Source organism: Aphelocoma coerulescens, chromosome 18, assembly GCF_041296385.1.
Source record: "Aphelocoma coerulescens isolate FSJ_1873_10779 chromosome 18, UR_Acoe_1.0, whole genome shotgun sequence".
NCBI lineage: Eukaryota > Metazoa > Chordata > Aves > Passeriformes > Corvidae > Aphelocoma > Aphelocoma coerulescens.
The window spans coordinates 6,335,307-6,353,199 of NC_091031.1; the positions used below are offsets into that span (position 1 = coordinate 6,335,307).

General features: G+C 45.3%; 1 protein-coding gene across 4 annotated transcripts in view; it reads left to right on the forward strand.

The window, feature by feature from the left end:
* Positions 1-6,235: 6,235 nt before the first annotated feature.
* Positions 6,236-17,893, forward strand: part of SPAG9 (sperm associated antigen 9) — a 62,935-nt gene continuing 51,277 nt past the window's right edge. For all 4 annotated transcript variants that reach the window (XM_069032855.1, XM_069032857.1, XM_069032856.1 and 1 more), the window contains exons 1-2: positions 6,236-6,648; positions 12,789-12,909. In XM_069032855.1, the coding sequence (XP_068888956.1) occupies positions 6,343-6,648; positions 12,789-12,909 (427 nt within the window). In that variant the 5' untranslated portion in view covers positions 6,236-6,342. The remainder of the gene's footprint in view (positions 6,649-12,788; positions 12,910-17,893) is intronic.

Genomic DNA, 17,893 nt, shown 5'->3' on the forward strand with positions numbered 1-17,893 from the left:
TCTATTCAACCAACCTGTTTCGTTATATTCAGGGTCTTTTGTCATCATACTTTCCAAGATCTCTGATTTAATAAATGGTATTTTTAAAAAAAAAGCATCATACATTCTAGCAAGACCTCCTTGAGGTTATTTTGGAATTAGAGTTTCTGAGTATTCTCCTGACTGTGCCAATCCAATTTATTCTCTTGCTTCAATACCCATTTATTTAAGATGTTTCATACTACTTAAACAAACTCTGATGCTGTAATCTTCACTATGGAAAAATAATATATAAAAATAGAAGAAAGGTCTCTAGAAACAGGATGTTTAGAAAAATATTAAGTTTAAAGCAGCAATAGGGCATTTATTTACAGCCCTGTTAAATCTACATAATTTAATGATTAAAGCTTAGGACTTGCCCTAAGGTGGGCAAGCACAACTTCCAGTTTTACCACAGGTCTGCTCTGTGATCTTCACCAAGTCTTTTAACCTCATTAAATAAGGGTCAACTCTGTCACTTTTGAGATTAATCCATGATTAGCAGAGCAAGTTGTACATCACATGGTGCATGAAACACCACAGAAGAAGGCTTCGTGTTATTGTTACTGTACAAAGGAACTTTTGCTGATTGCAAATTTTACCAAGATCACTTATTGGAAATGACATGTTTATCTAAAATGTGAAGAAGTAGAGAGTCTAGACAAATAATTTCCAAAAAATGGACTGATCATGGGAGAGAAGTAAACACCTTCAAAGTTCTCAGTGAGTGAACTAAGTGTAATTGCTGAGCTCAAACCATTTCCACATTACTTAAAACCAGTAGAGATTTTTAAAACTGGCCTGAGGCAAAGGACTGACTGTGAATGTCTCCAGACTTCAGGAGAACAGCACAGCTCCAGCTTTGCTGGTTTGGCCCCAGCTTTACACTGGTCTCAGCTCACAGCCTCTGTCTGTACCACCCAGAATATTTGGGGTTCTCATAAAAAATCATATTTTGTGCTGTGGTCCTCTTGCTCCTTGTAACCAGAGTCCTCACTCTGACATTTTTTGTTGCTCCAGGATATCCTACTCTTCATTTAGCTGAGTGAGCTATCATTCATCAGTCTTTACCTTGATTTCTGTTGTGCTTTAAGGTATAAAGCACTATAAAATTAAGCTTTTACAAAAATTCCTTCCCCTGAGTAAAGTCCCAACTATACTCTTCTAACCCCAGAGTGATCTGAGGGCTAATTTTCTTCCCTGGTAATTTGCAAATCAATTCACTTTCTAATTAATTGTTACTTCTAGGGATAGATTTTTCTTATTACCCAGAAAACTGATTTTTTTGTCAATCAGTTCTTTCCACAAGAATGGGCTGGCATTGTACTCCACTAATTACTAAAAAGAGCCACTACTTTCAAGTTACAACGTCAGTACTACCAGGTTTGTTTGTGCTGTTTCATATGCTTGACCAGTGTGCTAAATTGACAGCTCATCAAGGTCCCTTAATCTCCTGGCAAGAAAGTGGAATATCATTCCATACCTCCTTCTGGTTTTAATCCACCCCTGAGTTTCTGACCTCACACTGACTGCAAGGTGCATATAAAATGTGATCACTCTGGTAAGACTGTCAATAAGACACATTTTTACACCACTTAGACTTGTCTCCCAGGTAATTTTGTAGTTTGGCATCTTTTAAAATACTTCGTTTTTAAAATACTCTCACTTCCAGGTGAGAGAACCCCCAGATGGCAGGAAATAAAACACAAGCACAAATAATGGCCCTTTTACCTGTACTTGTCAGTTTGACTGCAAGTCTAGTGGCAGCAGCCAGCCTGTTCAGGGATGCTCCTGCTCTGTCTGGGAAGGAAAGCCACATCTCCCCATTTTGCTGATAGAAACAGGATAAAAATAGCATGTCCTCAGAGCCACCTTTGCCACAGGCTGCCAGCAGACACCTTGACCCATTTCTGCCATCTCACATCCTTGAGCTGGTGTGTTTGTGCCTTTTGCCAAGTAGGGTGGCAGTGACTGCAAACCCTGCACAGAGAACAGGATCTCTGGAAGATTCAAGGGGATTGGCACTTTTATCCTCACATCAATCTGGGATCTTCAGAGCTGTCCTCACATCATACAGAGTTATGCATGAACGTGGTGAGGTCCAGGTTAAAAATCCATGGCGAGGAGATAATGTCCTGCCAGCCTTCTCCCAGGAGCAGCACGGAGGTACCTTCTTACTGGAGCTGTTCCCAGCCTTCCTGCAAGGTCTGTTCGGGCTCAGAAAAGAAAAAAACATCCATGAATAACCCTCTACCCCAAAGGCTCTCAACACAAACCACTGAGGTGAATGGGGAGCTATGTACGACCTAAAGGGAGAGAGAAGTCCAGACACACAGATTCCCTCAGCACTCCTGCTTCAGGGAAAGGCTCTAATCTGTGGCAGACAACAGGCAAAACATGGAGGAATTGCAGTTTTTCTCAGTGTATGTCTTGGGGATGGGTTTTTATCCCATATCTATTTTTGGGTTTATTTTTGTTATGTGTCTGGGGCGGTCGCTGCTCCCCCGTTCCCCAGCTCCGAGTGTATTGCAAAGGGTGAGAGCCAGCCTGGGATGTGCTGGAGGAGCTCAGGGTGAGGAATGGTTGCTTCCCTCCCATGGGGCGACTTCGTCTCAGCGGCCACGCCACGCGGCGCCTTTGCCGAGAGGTACTGTTGCTGTGTGGATTTTGCCCATTTCTTTTTTATTCCTTTCCCTTCGGCACTGTGACTGGGGCTCGCTGGCTTGCTCCTCAGCTCCTTTGCTTGCCTGGGAGCCCAGAGCCAGTGCGTGCTGCAGGGAGCACGCTGTCCCCCACCGGGGCCGCCCCCTCTGCGCAGCCTGACCCTGGGACCGGGCATCGCTGGTGAGCTTCCCAGAGGAGCGATTCCCTGCCCAGCCCCGCTTGCTCTGCCGCTGCTTCAGGGATTCCTGCTACGTTTTAACCCGACGCCCGGACACCCCGTGGCTTTCTGCTAGGGCTGCGGAGTTTCTGCTATATTTGTTTGCTACCCCTGGTGTGCCCACCTCCGCCATTTCAACCACTTCTCTGAGGTTTCCTGCTGCAGCTCATTCCGCCATCCGGAGGGGCAGGGGCCGGCTGCCGCGGGGCTTTGCAAAGGAAGCTCCTTTTCTGCCTCTCCCGCCGGCCCGGCCGCCATCGCCGTGAGGGAGAAGCACCTGAGCTGGCGGCACAGCGCCCCCTGCAGGCGCGGGGGAATCGCCGCGCCCGCCCTGCCCGGCCGGGAGCCAGCAGCGCCCCTGGCGGCCGCGAGCGGAACTGCAGCGCCGGGAAGGTGCCCGCGGCCGGGAGAGGCTGCGGCCGGCTCCTGGTTCTGGTGGTTGTTGCTGCCGTTGCTGCTGTTTGTTTGCCTTGTTATACACACATATGCACATATATACACGTACAGAACTGCTATTCCCTTCCCATGTCTTTGCCTGAAAGCCCGCTAATTTCAAAGTTATATTAATTTAGAGGGAAGGGGGTCCCATTTTCCATTCCAAGGCAGGTTTCTGCCTTCCTTGGCACCCGTCTTTCAAACTAGGATAGTGTACAACTGCTAAAGAGAAACAGGAAAAGAATAATCCCTTCATAGCAATCATTTCCAATAATTTAAATGAAAATTTCATTTGAAGAGATGGATAAGGGTACACACAGTGTCTTTTAAAAATTAGTTTTTAGCTGGAATTATGTCATTTTTGGGTCATAATTAAAAGGCAAACAGCTTTTCTTTTGCAATGTTTATAAATAAATTTGTACTTCAACAGCCTGTGCCCTGGCCACACCATGTTAAATATTAGCTTGAGAGGATAATGATGTGTAAACAGCACTCACAATAAATCAAATATACAGGGCTGGAGTATTTTCTTCTTTGTCATTCCCACGCAGACTCACTGGCTCGGTACATGAAGAGACAAGGCAGCACATGCATTTAAAGCACAGTGCCTGCCTTAGAACCAGTCCAAATGAGAGAAAATTAAGTGCAAGGCTCTGCTGCTCTCCAGTGGAGCTGAATGCAATCACCACAGTCAAAATTCCACCCCTTCTGAAGCTTTCTGCTTTTTCTTAAGCACTCATTTCTTTGTTCCTGGACTGCTGCTGGGCCACCGAGTTACTCAGCTGTACATGTGCTATTACATAACGAAAAATACTGATTTCCCCAAGTTCGAGTTGTATGATAGAAATTGCACCAGAGGAGGTTTAGAGGGGATATTAGGAAAAATTTCTTCACTGAAAGTGCTGTCAAGCCCTGGCAGAGGCTGCCCAGGGCAATGATGAAGTTACCATCCCTGGAGGCATCTGAAAAATCTGCAGATGTGGCACCTGGGGACACGGTTTAGTGGTGGCCTTGGCAGTGCTGGGTTAATGGATGGACTTGATGGTCTTAAAGGGTTTTTCCAACCTAAATAACCCCATGATAAAAATGAGGGATGTGAAGCAACTCAGAAAATTTTCAATCTCAGTAGGCATTTTCAAGTTTACCCTAAATGTCTGTAACAGCTCCCATTATTCCCATGACAGAACACATGATCCAGAACGGAACTCCCTGTTCCAAATCCTAGGAAAATCAGTCTCTCTCAGCAAGTGCAAGATGCCTTCTAAACTGTATTAGTGCTAAGAAAACAGGATTTCTGGTATTATCTGGAGACCTTATTAGAAAGGAAAGGCCCTTTTGCAGCCAGACACAAGTCAACACAGAGTCCCAGGCACAGTTTGGGAGCTGCAGAGTCCCAGAATCCAGGAGCTAAAATCCTAACTCCTCCAGTCATCCCTCAGTGAATCACTGGGTCTATTTGTGCCTCCGTGGGTGTGATAAACAGATACCCTGGGAGCTGTCAGACTGCATTGCCTCACATCTGACAGGCACAGAGGGAGCTGCCCAAGGGGCACCCCCACCCCACAACCCAACTGGAGCTCCCTGTCCTGCTCCCACACTAAGGGACTAAACTTACTCCTCCTGTCAGGAGCCCCCAGAGGCTCCACCCACAGCACCAGGGCTTCAGTGTTCACTCTGGTGACCTGGAATATCTCGGCCTGTATCAGGAATAGTGTGGGCAACAGCACCAGGGAAGTGATCATCCTGCCATTCCTGACACTGCTGCGTTCAGTTTTGGGCCCCTCACTTTAAAAAGGACATTGAGGGGCTGGAGCGTGTCCAGAGAAGGGGAACAAGGCTTGTAAAGGGACTAGAAAACATGTCTTATGAGGCTGGGTTTGTTTAGTCTCAAAAAGAGGAGGCTCAGGGGTGACCTCACAGCTCTCTAGAACTGCTGACAGGAGTGTGTTGTGAGGTGGGGATGGGACCCTTCTGCCTTGCCTGCAAAAAGAAAATGGCCTTAGGCTGAGATAAGGGAGATTCAGATTCAATATTAGAAAAATTTATTTTTACTATTGGTGTGGTCAGGGGTTGGAAGGGGTTGCCCAGGGGGTTGGTGGAATCACACACTGGGTGATGTGGTTTAGCGGTTTAGGGGCTACAGTGGCAGTGCCAGGTGCATGGTCAGACTGGGTGACAGAACCACAGGATGAACTAGGTTGGAAAAGACCTTTGAGATCATCCAGTCCAACCTGTGACCCAACACCACCTCGTTAACCGGAGCATGGCACTGACTGCCACATCCAGTCTGTCCTTAAATACCTCCAGGGACAGTGACAGCTCCCTGGGCAGCTGATTCCAATACTCAATCACTCATTCTGTGAAGAATTTCTTCCTACTGTCCAACCTGAACCTCCCCTGGTGCACGAGGGCTGTGTACTCGTGTCCTGTCCCTTGTTCCCTGGGAGCAGAGACCGATCCTCACCTGGCTGCACCCTCCTGTCAGGGAGTTGGAGAGAGGGATAAGGTCTGCCCTGAGCCTTCTGTTCTCCAGGCTGAGCCCCCCCAGCTCCCTCAGCCGCTCCTCACAGCAATCGTGCTCCAGACCCTTCCCCAGCCTTGCTGCCCTTCTAGAGGTCTCTTCCACCCGTGACGATTCGGTGATTCTGTGACCCCTGGCACGTCTCCGACAGCCCAGCCCAGCCCCCCCCGACCCCCGGTGCCGCCCCACTCCCGCCGAACGCGCTCCCCGGGGCCGCGCCCCCGCCCGCCGCCCCCGTGACGTCACACGGCCCCGCCTCTCGGTGACATCACCGCGCTGGCCCCGCCCCCGCGCTGGCCTCACGGCCGGAGCCCCGCCCAGCGCCGCCGTCCCGGCAGGCCCCGCCCGGCGCGGCGGGTGAGGTCAGAGGCGCGCGCCGCTCCCCGCCCGGCCCCGTCGAGGCTCCGCCGCCGCTGCCGCCGCAGGAGCCGCTCCGAGCAGGACCCGCCGGGCCCCGCCAGGCCCCGCACACCCCCCCGCCGCCGCCATGGAGCTGGCGGACGGCGTGGTGTACCAGGAGGACCCCGGCGGGCCCGGCCCCGCCATGATGTCGGAGCGGGTGTCGGGGCTGGCGGGCTCCATCTACCGCGAGTTCGAGCGGCTCATCGGGCGCTACGACGAAGAGGTGGTGGCCGAGCTGATGCCGCTGGTGGTGGCCGTGCTGGAGAACCTGGACTCGGTGTGCGCGCACAGCCAGGAGACCAGCGTGGAGCTGGAGCTGCTGCGGGACGACAACGAGCAGCTGCTCACGCAGTACGAGCGGGAGAAGGCGCTGCGCAAACAGGCCGAGGAGGTGAGCGCGGCGCCGGGCCGGGGCCGGGGCGGCTCCGCGGGGGCGGCCGCACCTTCCGCGCTGCGCCCGCCCGGGGCAGTGCGGGCGGCGCCGGGAGCCCCCGCCGGGGAGCGAGAACCGGGGCTGCCCCGTCCGGGCGCGGGGCCGGAGCCGCCGGTGACGAGCTGGGGTCGCGATGCGGCTCGGGAGGAGGATGAGGAGGACGGGGAGTCCCTCCCGGGCCGTGCGGCTCGGCCGCAGCGGGACCCGTCCGTGCGGCTCCGTGTGCCCGCGGTGCGCTGAGCCGCTCGTCCCGGAGGGATCCCCGGCAGCCGCTGCGGAGCGCTGCGCTGCCGGTAGGGCCGCGGGAGGGGAGCGGAGCAAACATGGAACCGTGCGCCGGCTGCGCTGTCACGGCCCCGCGGGATGCTCCCCGCGGAAGGAGGCGGGTTGTCCGTTTTTGCAAAAATAGTGACAACGCATTGCAAAACCCATGGAAATACACAATGTCTAGGCTGAAGCTCTTCAGAGTTGGCACATAAAGCTGCAGGCAGCAACAGGTGGTGTGGTCTCTCCAGTGACATCGACTGTGACTTGGGATGTTAGATGGTTTTATTTCAGTTTTTGTACCAAGAGTCGCTTCAACATAAATAAGCTTGCGGTGCATTATCTTCTGTGACATTATAAAGCAATACAATAGGAAGCAGCTGTGCAGGATAACTTCCTCTAGCTCATTGTCTTGTCAAACTCCTGAAGGAAATTGGATTGGCAGCATTATCTGTAATAGAACAAGCCATCTTACAAGTCTATTTCCAGACTCCTTGCCCTGTGCTTATCTCTCTGGTTGTGCTTGCCTTCTAAATTTGCCAAAAATCAGAAGAACAACCACACTGAGGGTAAACACTGTATTGATAGTGAAAGCTTAATTTAAAAACTATTAGCCCTGTACAAATATTTGTTTGTTTCTGTTATAAATGAGTGCAAAATGTTGTCTGCAGGTTATTCCAGGACTCAGTTTCTTATGAAGTGCTGTGGTATGAATGGTGTCCCCCCAACTCTTGGACTTGATAGATGGTTCATCCTCCTTGTCAAACATGTGGTGGTTTTATGATGCCTTATGGACTCCAGTCAGGGGACTGGAGTTGCCACACTATTTCTGACACAAGCTGATGTAAAAAGCTCTTTTAGAAAATATGGTTTTATTGAGAGTAATAGGAAGAGACTGACAAATACTTTCTGAACTAATTAATGAGAAAATCTATCAGGCTTGAAGCACAAGCAGCATTTGCCAAATTGAAAAAAGCAGGCCTTGGGCAGCAGGACAGAAACCATACCAATACGATGAAACAGAACATGGGGTTAATTGTGTTGCTGTGGCTCTTCAGGAGCTTTATGTGCCTGTATTGGTAGTGTCCTTCACTGCCATCTCCATTTCTGTGTGTCATGATAAATTAACATGAGAGGACAGGCTTTATGCAGTCAAAGAACCAGTGCTCATGCTGCAAGACAGCTGACTGATGCTTTCCAAAGTACAGTTAGACCAAAGACCTTATTTTCATGGTAAGATTAAAGGTCATTTTTGTGATGTGCTGAGGTCATTGTGCTGTACAGGTGTGGAAGTGTCAGGAACAGCCTGGTGTGTTCAGGAGAGGCATGTGTGTTAGTCAGGCATGGTTGTTGAATTATGTTTTTTGATGCTGAGGTAACCTGATGGGTGCAGTATGGTTGAAATAAAAGGAGGGAACAGAAATTTAACACTATTTTCCTTGGACAAAAAGTTGCTGGCTTAGCAAATTTCTTTCATTGTGGAGTTTGGTTGTGTCATCTGGTGGCAAAAAGGAGAATTTTGAGCTGCTGAGTTCAATATTTATTATCATCTGTTCATAGAAATCACACAATGATTTGGGTTGGAAGGGACCTTAAAGTTCATGTCACTCCAATCCCTGCCATGGGCTGGGACACCTTCCACTAGACTAGGTTGCTCCAAGCCCTGTCCAACCTGCCCTTGAGCAGGGATGGGGCAGCCACAGCTTCTCTGGGCAATTAACACACCTTCTTTTACTTTCTGCTTGCTGTTATAGGAAATCTTATTTACAGCAGTATCTTAATGAATGTTAAATAGTTTACTCTTGGAGTAGGGGTCTCCTTACCCCATTTTTGTAATTTGCCTTCTTTATTTCCTGTGCTTAAAAGGTGTTACTAAAGAAACATCTTCAAAGTTGTTGCCTGTGGATTTCTGAAATAATGTTTTATAAAATTCATCTTGACAGAAGTTCTGGGCCTACTTCTCACCCCTCTGGGTAACAGTCTGGATCTTTGCAGTTGCTGCAAAGTCACTTGTCTGAGTTCTAATGTTGTAGGTGTTTTGATTCCTTTGCTGAAGGAACGGAGGAACCAGCTGCTCTGCTGTTCTGCTTCCAGTTCTTACCTTCCCACTTGGTGACTGTGAGGCAACAATTCATGCCCCAGAGAAGTGGGAGAGGAACCAGCATTTGTGCTTCTCCTATTTTATACCCTGATAAGAGTTACTTCTGCAGCAATGTGCTGTTCCAGACCTGCACTTGTGGTTGGCAGGTGTTTTGTGTGCACTTGAAAACAGGATAAAATCTACTCCTTTTAGCCATGCCAAATTAGGATATCTTTTAGCTTTTCTGCTGTAGGTGGGATTAAGCTGTTTTTGAAATCTTTTGCAACCATGAAAAAGGATTTACCATCAGTAAAATTGGTTTAAGTCATAGCATGAACTTGATGTCTGTTTTTCCTTCCCAGAGGTAACTTTCTTCCTTAGGATTGTAAACACTGTGCAGTAAGAGTTTAAGTTTAATTTTTCATTTGAGAGAATAAAGCTGAGATGCATTTTACAGAGGACTTTCACTCCATTTTACAGCTGTCAGGTTGTTTTCATTTTCATGTGTTCGTCTGTGCCCAAGTCCATCTGAGCTGGCTTTTTAGGTGATTTTTTTTTTTTTTCTCCCTGCTCCAGGAAGAACTTGCCATTGGCTGGGAATCTGGCATTGTTGCAATACACATTGCTGAAGGACATGTCATGGAGTAATAAAGATTGCCAAGTGGGTGGGATCCTGACATCAGATATGCTCAGCATTGCACCTGGCTCCTGTGACAGGAAAACAAATCCAGATATAAAGAGACAGAAGATGACCTAAATATAGGAAGAAATATTTCATTTGGCTAATAATGTGCTACTGAGTGCTTCAATGGTTGTGTGCAGGACTCAGGGTTCCAAGTGTGCTGGGCTGTTGTGTAGTCTGAGTTCATATTTATTGCAAAGATCTCTGCAAACTTTCAAGTAGGTTTAAAATTGATTACATAAAGATTTTTGAGTTTAGTTTGTCAGGGACTTTTTCACACTTTTTATATGAGGTCTTTAAGAACAGGTTGGACAAAGGTCTGAAATGACACACTTGATCCTGCTGGGGGAAAAAGGGAAGGATTAAATGGGAGTTGCCAAACATGGCTGATGAAGGTATCACAGGCTGGGTTTCAGTAGCAGACACATGCAGGAGGAGCTATGCATCACATCCTGTGTTACACCTCATCACAGCTACTGAAAATTAGGATCCAGGCATCCAACACTGAGCATCAGAACCTGGAAACAAGATGACCTTTTAAGGATCATTCCAGCTGTATTTTCTGTAATCTTATATAATTTGGTCTGGTTGTTTTAAAGATAGGTTGGTGTCCTTCAGCTTGCTCTTAAAAAAAAAAAAAAAAAGTAGCAAAAATCTCACTTCTCATTAGAGTTGTAAGATACATCTTTGTTGCCCAAACAGGACATCACTTAAAATGAGGAAAACTAGATTTTTGTCTGTTTTGTATAACCAGTAGCTGGAGTTGAAATGAGAGGATGGCTGTTGAGTGCCTAACATGTTCCTACATATGCTGCTGTATTTACATTAAACAGTGCAGGAGATATGCAGTATTTGAGTGTATTGTCAATGTAAATGAAAAAAAAAGTCTTTTAATAAGGGTGCTCAGCCTGTCCTTGGCTGCTGTGGTGGTTTATGTGACTAGTTCTTCTGTCATACTTGTGCAGGCTTAGTCAAGATGTGGTGATCAATCTGCTAGGTCTGTGTCTATGATTATACTATCACCAGAAGGAGAAATGAAACCAAATAAAAATATTAAAAGTCCAAAGTTCTCAATCCCAAGATTTGATCAGGTATAGTTTACAGCAGGGGAGGGAAGAATACTCAGCTGTAATTACAGAAATGCTTTAAAGCATAGTAATGTAGATTTGAACTTCAACAAAATGGTAACAAAACTGTTCAAGGCAAAACCAGTTTTACCACTTGCAGTTGAAGAACTTGAGAGGAAATACAAAATTATATCTATCTTTAGTTTCATGAGTAATGACGACATTAGTGGCTCTGAATGGCTGTTAGTTATTCATGAGTGTAATTGTCCCTGGCCTTTTGCAAGCTATGAGACATTTTTGGGAAATCATCAGAGAAACAAACAAAGATGTTACAGTTTTATATTTATTCTTTCATGTTTTCCCATGTTTAATGTAACAAACTGTGCTGGTCTTTAGCCCCAGTGCCAAATTTGCATCAAACTTTGAAGCCCTTTTTGAAAAGGGAGTCTGCCAAGAATAGGCCAGACATGACTTGAATGTAAAGAGGGCAAAAGTCTTGAATCAGTTACTACAAAGAAGCCATGAAACAAGCTTAAACATTGAGGTTTTCAGCATTACATTGAGTAACTAATATTCCCAAACTTTGTGTGGAGGGGGTGGAAAGATTTCTGCACATCTGTGTTTGAAGAGGGATTTTCGATGGCAGCACCCAAAGCAGAGCTACCAGGGCTGTTTCTCAATTTTGTCATGGTTTAGCTTCAAGCACAGTCATATGAATGCCATGCCCAGTCCTGTGATATCTGTGCAGAGCTTGTCTGAAAGGAACTCCTGTTTCACTTCATAGATTTTGCTGCATTTCTACATCTGAAGTACTTCTTAGTCAGAAAATTTCTTCTGATGACCCTGCTAAACTGAAGCCCTTTTCATAAGGTTATGAATTTCTGCTTTTGTGAAAGTTCTAAAACGCACTGGCTAAAATGTAGTAGTAGTTTATTAACAGTTGATGTGTGATCATTTGAAATATTTTTCCCACTAAATTTTCCTAACAATACATTGGAAAAAAATACTCCAGTCAGATGACTGTTTTCAAGTTGCTGCCTTCACTGTCTCTTTTCTTCCGTGTGGTCCTCAGGTGCCTTTGCCTCTTTAACTGTCTTGGGTGTTTGGGGTTTTTTCCTGCAGAGGTTTCTGGTCTGCTTTTTCTCCGTGTTCTGTGAGCCTTCTGCATAACTTGTGTTGGTGGCCTTGTCTTTTTGCAATGCAGAGCACAGAATACTGCATGACCTAAAACGTCTCTGGCTATTAGAAGTATTCTTTGTGCCAGCAATACACACTGAATTTGGCTGGGGCCAAACCAGATAAATAGCAAAAAAAATGTGCTATTAAAGCTGCTATAATAGTGTGTTGGTAATTTTATGTTGGGGGATGAAAACACTGATACATTCATCAGTGGACTCCATAATATGGGGAGTCACAAAGTTTGTAAACCAAGGTAACAGAAGGTGACAGTGATCAGCACAGAGCTTTCTGTGCAGTTGACAGATAGTAGATGGTTATTAAGGATTTGATGAAGACTATGAGAATTTATAGCAGAATTGGGTGGGAATGGAAAAGATACCATATAATTTTGGTTGGCACTACTGCTGGTGTGTCCCTGTTGCAGTGTCTGTACCTTTGTGACTTATAGGTGAAAATAACTTCACTGATGATCGTTCAGACTACAGATACCAAGACTCCCTGTGTTCATGTGCACTGATGGCAGTTGTTGTACATTAAGTTAGACAATAATGAAATAATTCATATTTATGTTAATCCCAGCAGGTTCTCTGGAGTAGCTGGCACTTAGCTGATAGTTATTACACAGTATAACCTAGGCTGGGTGCTTGACTGACAGACCAGGACTGAAATAGTTCTTTGTGTTTAAATCTATTTGTGGATCTATTCAGTTGTTTTGGAAACCACCTCGCACCTTCTTGGCTGTGAAGGGCTGCTATGTTGCTTCCTACCTGCGATAAAACCTGTAATTAGTTGTTTAGTCTAACTTGACTATTTTGTTGTTGTTTAGAAATTCATTGAATTTGAAGATTCTCAAGAACAAGAGAAAAAGGACTTACAGACCAGAGTGGAAGCATTAGAGTCACAAACTCGGCAACTTGAACTAAAAGCAAAAAACTATGCTGATCAAAGTAAGTAAGATATGGTGCACTCCCTGTAAGTGATATTAGTGCATTTTAAGTTTTGTTCTGTAAAGTGGTAATACATACACTAAATATCTGTGCCCTCTGATTCCTGTACTTGGACAGATAACTGGGTTTAACTCTTGTGCAAGTCTGTTTTCTTTAGAATTAAGGCAAACAAATCAGATACAAGCTTGTGACTTGTGATCTGATTCTTCTGGTATCCTGCTTGTATTGTTTGCCTTTTAGACTGTGCTGTTTTCACATTTAGCAATTTCTTCAGGAGATGCTTAGATTACTTCCTTGTTAGTGATGATAAAACAAACTATTTTGTTTCTACTGAACAGTTGTCTGTGCTAAAATAAAGGTAATCTTTGGGTTTAGAAGCACAGCTGGGATGAGGAGAGCATTGATGGTGATTCTCATTAACTTTTATATAATTTTTGCTGAATTATTTATTTCTATGAGGCATTTAGTTTTTATAGAAAAAGAGTTTAGGAAGAACACTTCCCTTTTTAGAGATGTTCTATGTAATTAAAAAAAAAACCAACTTATGGAAGCTTTGGAAAAAGATGAGAGTGATCAGTTGTCTTGAAACACTTGAAGCTACATATATTGTAGTGTAGACATTCTGCTGGGCTGCTTCTTATCCAGCCACACAGTCATTGAATGAAACTCCATCATCAGTTTTTCTGCTTTTCTACTTGGAGCTTCTAAGCCACCCTCTGTTGATGTGAGACTGGTGTGTTCATCAGTTAATATATAGCTTTTATTGCTGGGCCCTGCAGGAATGTAAAGTGAGACTGTGACAAGGCTGAGATAAGATCAGTTTCTAAAAGCAGTGCCAGTCGTCAAGATAGCCCCTTTTCACTGTTCTTTCTTCCTTTATTTCTGCTCAGCCACATTTCCTGCCCCTAACACAGCATGTTACAGCTCTTTTCCAGCTGAAGCTCTGACACTGTTCGTGTAAAGTTTAATTTTCAGTGGCATGGCTGAGTCTATAGCAGGGTAGGGGAGTGTTAGTCTGAGAGTGTTAAGATGAATGTAGGTGGTTATGGGCAGAATTTTACTTAAATTTGGACAGTTTAGAATGGTGTTGGCAAATCTTAGAGACATCACCTGCTTCATATCCACTGTTCAAATATTCCCAGATTCTGTACAGGCAGGGATGAAGGAACACTTCAAGCAATCTTTCCTAGCAAAGACCAGGGTGATTATTTCTTGGGATTGTCTCTTTGTAGATGAAGTCAGGCTAAAATGGGTAATTGTAAAGCAGATAGTAGAGACTTGTACCAGAAAGGCTGTGATTCTTGGGAATGGGGGGGGGGGGGGGTGTGTTTGAGCGGCACAAGAAGGGAAAAGAAAACATTGTAGCAGGAGTTAAGTGGTCTGTTTTGGTAACAAAGACACTGTTTCCAGAAGGCCTGTGCTCTAAACCCACAGCCCAAACAGCTCCTTCATGGGAGACCCTGGTCTCTGACAACAAGATTATGGATCAAGATTGCATTGTATCCTATAGGCCATGGCTTTATTCTGTTAATGCAATCCAAAGGACAAAGTGGTTGCACAAAAAGGAAAAATTCAGTTGGATTTCTGGCAATGTATGTGGCAGCATACCTGGAGTTTCTCTAATAGAAGTTACATTTACTGTGTGTTGACAGCAACATTTTATATTCCTCTCTGAGTCTGTTGGTGTGAAATTCTCTTTTTGCTTTGAAGCCTTCAAATATATGTATGATTTTAAAGTTTTAATTATATATTGTGTGTATGTGTCTATATGATAATAATGAAAGTATTTGCCCAAGAAACTCAATTGTTCCAGTAGAAGCACTGAGGGGTGCTAGAACTACTTTTTTGTAAGAAGTAATGTTGCTAAAAACAGTTATCATAACTACATAAAGCTCTGGTGATAGAACAATGGCTTTTAGACATTTCCAAAATCTATTTGTTGGAGAAAAAAGTCTTTTTATTGGAGAAAAATTTTCTGTGTTGGCAAAATTGTATCTTTGGAGAAACAATTGGGCTGGGTTGAACACAGGGTTTGCTTATGCTTGGGGTTGATAAGCTGTCTGGGACAACATGAAAGGCTGCTGGGAAGATTTGACATGCTGCTGATGCAGAGCAAGATCAAAGGGGACATAACCACATTTGCTGAACATCTAATGAATATTATGCAAGTGAACTGGTTTTTTTAGTGCTCTGTATTTCTAAGGTATGAAAACCATACAAGTGTCTATATTCTTGAAGCAGCTTAACCTTACTGCATTACCAGGCACCTGGCATGTTGTACCATCCCAATCACCGATGTGTCACTTTAATTCAGCTCCAAGTCTTTTAGCTATATTTCTTTTTCTCTTCTACTTCCTATAGTACTGCCTGTGCATCTAAATGAGGCTCTGGTATTGCCAACTGTGTTACCGCGTCGACATTGAAAACAGTGGCAGTGTTATTATCACTGGTAATGAGAGTTGCAAATGCCTGGCACAGAGCAAGTAAGCAAATAAAACCTGGCTTTGGAGTGCAGAGTCTGAGATCACAGCATCAGTTCATGACATGATTAATAGATTAGAATGAAAAACAGGTAAAACGTGGTTCCGTGTCGTACTTCAGCTGCAAGACTTTTTGCTTCTTGTGGCTGCCTGTGCTCTGTGTTTTTCCTCAAATAAGCAAAGCCTGTGAGAACAAGTTTTGTCCATTAAAAAGTTTTGAATCATTCTCTTGAACACTGTCAGTGCTGAGCATTTATTGAAGACTTGTCAGCTGGGGCAGCTCTAAAGTTACGTGGTTGAGTTCAGCTTGATTATATGTGCTTAAACGTGTGTGCCAGTTAAAATTGCTCAAGAAGTTATGGTTGTTATGCCCTGAATGAGAAGTGCTTGTTTGTGCAGTCTAAGTGATTGTCACACTAAATCAAAAGAAAAAAAGAGTATTTCTTTGCACTTAAATTGACCCTGTGGAATTGCATCCATAGCCATGTATTCAACCAGTTAGGTTGGAATAAAGCTGCCGTCTGAAGTTGCAGAAGTGAAATCAGGAGGTTATTTTGTGTGGGATATGCCCAGCCCTTGCCCTGGAGGGATCTCTGCTGAGACAAGAGATTTCGAAATTGCCCAGCAGGACTCCCTGAAAAGGCAGCCACTTCTTGGGTCATGGCGAGGAAAAGTGGACCCACAATCCTTTGAGAGACACTATGCAGATCTTTCTGTAACCCATTGGTCTGTCCCAGACCCTCTGTAACCCATTGGTCCCCTGCTGATCCCCTGTATCCCTATAAAAGGAAGCCCCCTGGCTCTGTGGGAGGGAGAGCTCGTCCCTGGCTTTCCCCTTCGCCAGAGGGAACCAACAATAAAGCTACCTCTGTGCGGAACCAGCCACACGGGCCTTCTCATCTCTCTCTGGTCTGGCTTGGCCTGGAGGCTGCCCTGCAGAGCTGAGCTGGAATCACGAGCTGACAATCACTAAAGAGCTGACAGCCTCTGCAAGGGCCCCTCTGCCAGCAGCTGAGGGAAGACACTGGGCCTCAGGAAGGCGATTCCTTTCAGGACCATCTCTCCGGACCAGTCACCTCTTCCTGGGTCAGAGCCACGGACCCCACCACCAGCTGTAATAATTTTGTGTCAACCAGTTGCTAAGCTCCTGTGGTTCACTGACTTCTTTTCCCTGCATCAGAAATGGAGACAGCTGCTGCCAGATGAGTGAACTACCTTGAAGTGCTCTGTTCTTTTTTAGGAGGAAGTGGAAAGAGGGGGAGATGACAGCATGACGCTGCTGGGAGGACTGTGAGCCTAGCTGATGATGAAATCCTGAGTGGTGGGAGCAGATGCACTGGAGTCACCACTCCTGCATGATGTGTAGCATGCAGTCCTGGTAGTTGATGGGCTAAGTTGGGTAGTTGATGGGTGGTTGCCTAAGTCAAGTTTGCTGCCAAAAAATGGTGCAATATGTGGCATCCTGGGGTAATTTCTTAAACTTTACAACTGCTTAAAGGAGAGCAGAGGTGTAAGGATTTGTGCCTTCTATTTGAGCGCAGGAATGTGCAGCACTGGTGAAGCTCCTTGGCTTGTGATCCAGCTTTTCATCTTGTTTTGCACTGCTGCTCTTGGCTGTAACTTTTTTGGGTTGCCTCTGTCCCTCGTGTGCTCTGGCTCTCAGCAGTACATGGACAGAGGGGGGGGAAAGGCAGTGCCTGCTCTTGGGGTCTGTGCCATGTGGAAGGTCAAGCAAGTTAAATAACACAAAGGTCCTGGGGATTTGTTTAGGAATGATGTTGATACAGGCAGAGTTTTTAGAAGTTCTTGCTGTGGGTCTATAGTAAAACTTTTACTGAGTGTCAGCAAACGTCTATTTTTGGGTTTATGACTTATCTAGAATTCATGTAATTTTTTTCTTCTTCTCAGCAGCAGAGGGCACCTGTGAACATGCCAATGCCAGGTGTTCAGTAAATAACATGCTTCTGTTCTGCAGTGGTGTGTATCTGAGGCCAATGCTACTCTTTGATATAGCCTTAAACATTTCTTACAAGAGCTTGAAAATACCTGACTTCCACATTATTTCAAGTCTTTGCTGTTGTGACACCCCCTAGTTCTACTTGTAATTTGTTTGCAGCATTAAAATGTTTGAAATGTCAACCTTGGACCTGGAAAATAGAGGGCTGTTAAAAACTTGTAACAGCAATATGCAGCTCCTCGTTTTTCCAGCAGTGCTCTGTGAAGGCACATGATACTGGTGGGATAGTGCTCAGTCTCCAGTTACAGGAAGGGATAAGATCTTCTCAGAGCTCACGTGATGTTCCACTGAGTTTGGGGTGGGGGGGGCTACAGAGGTTTATTTTAGTTTGCTTACTTGCCTCTTCTTCTGGGAATGTCAGTTTTCTTTATGTATTTCAAGCTATAAGTTAATTAAATTTTTGGGAGTAAAAGATGACTGTAGTGTATTTTGACTTACTACAGGAATGGAACAGCTTTGGCATAAGCTTTCTGGAGGAATCATTCTT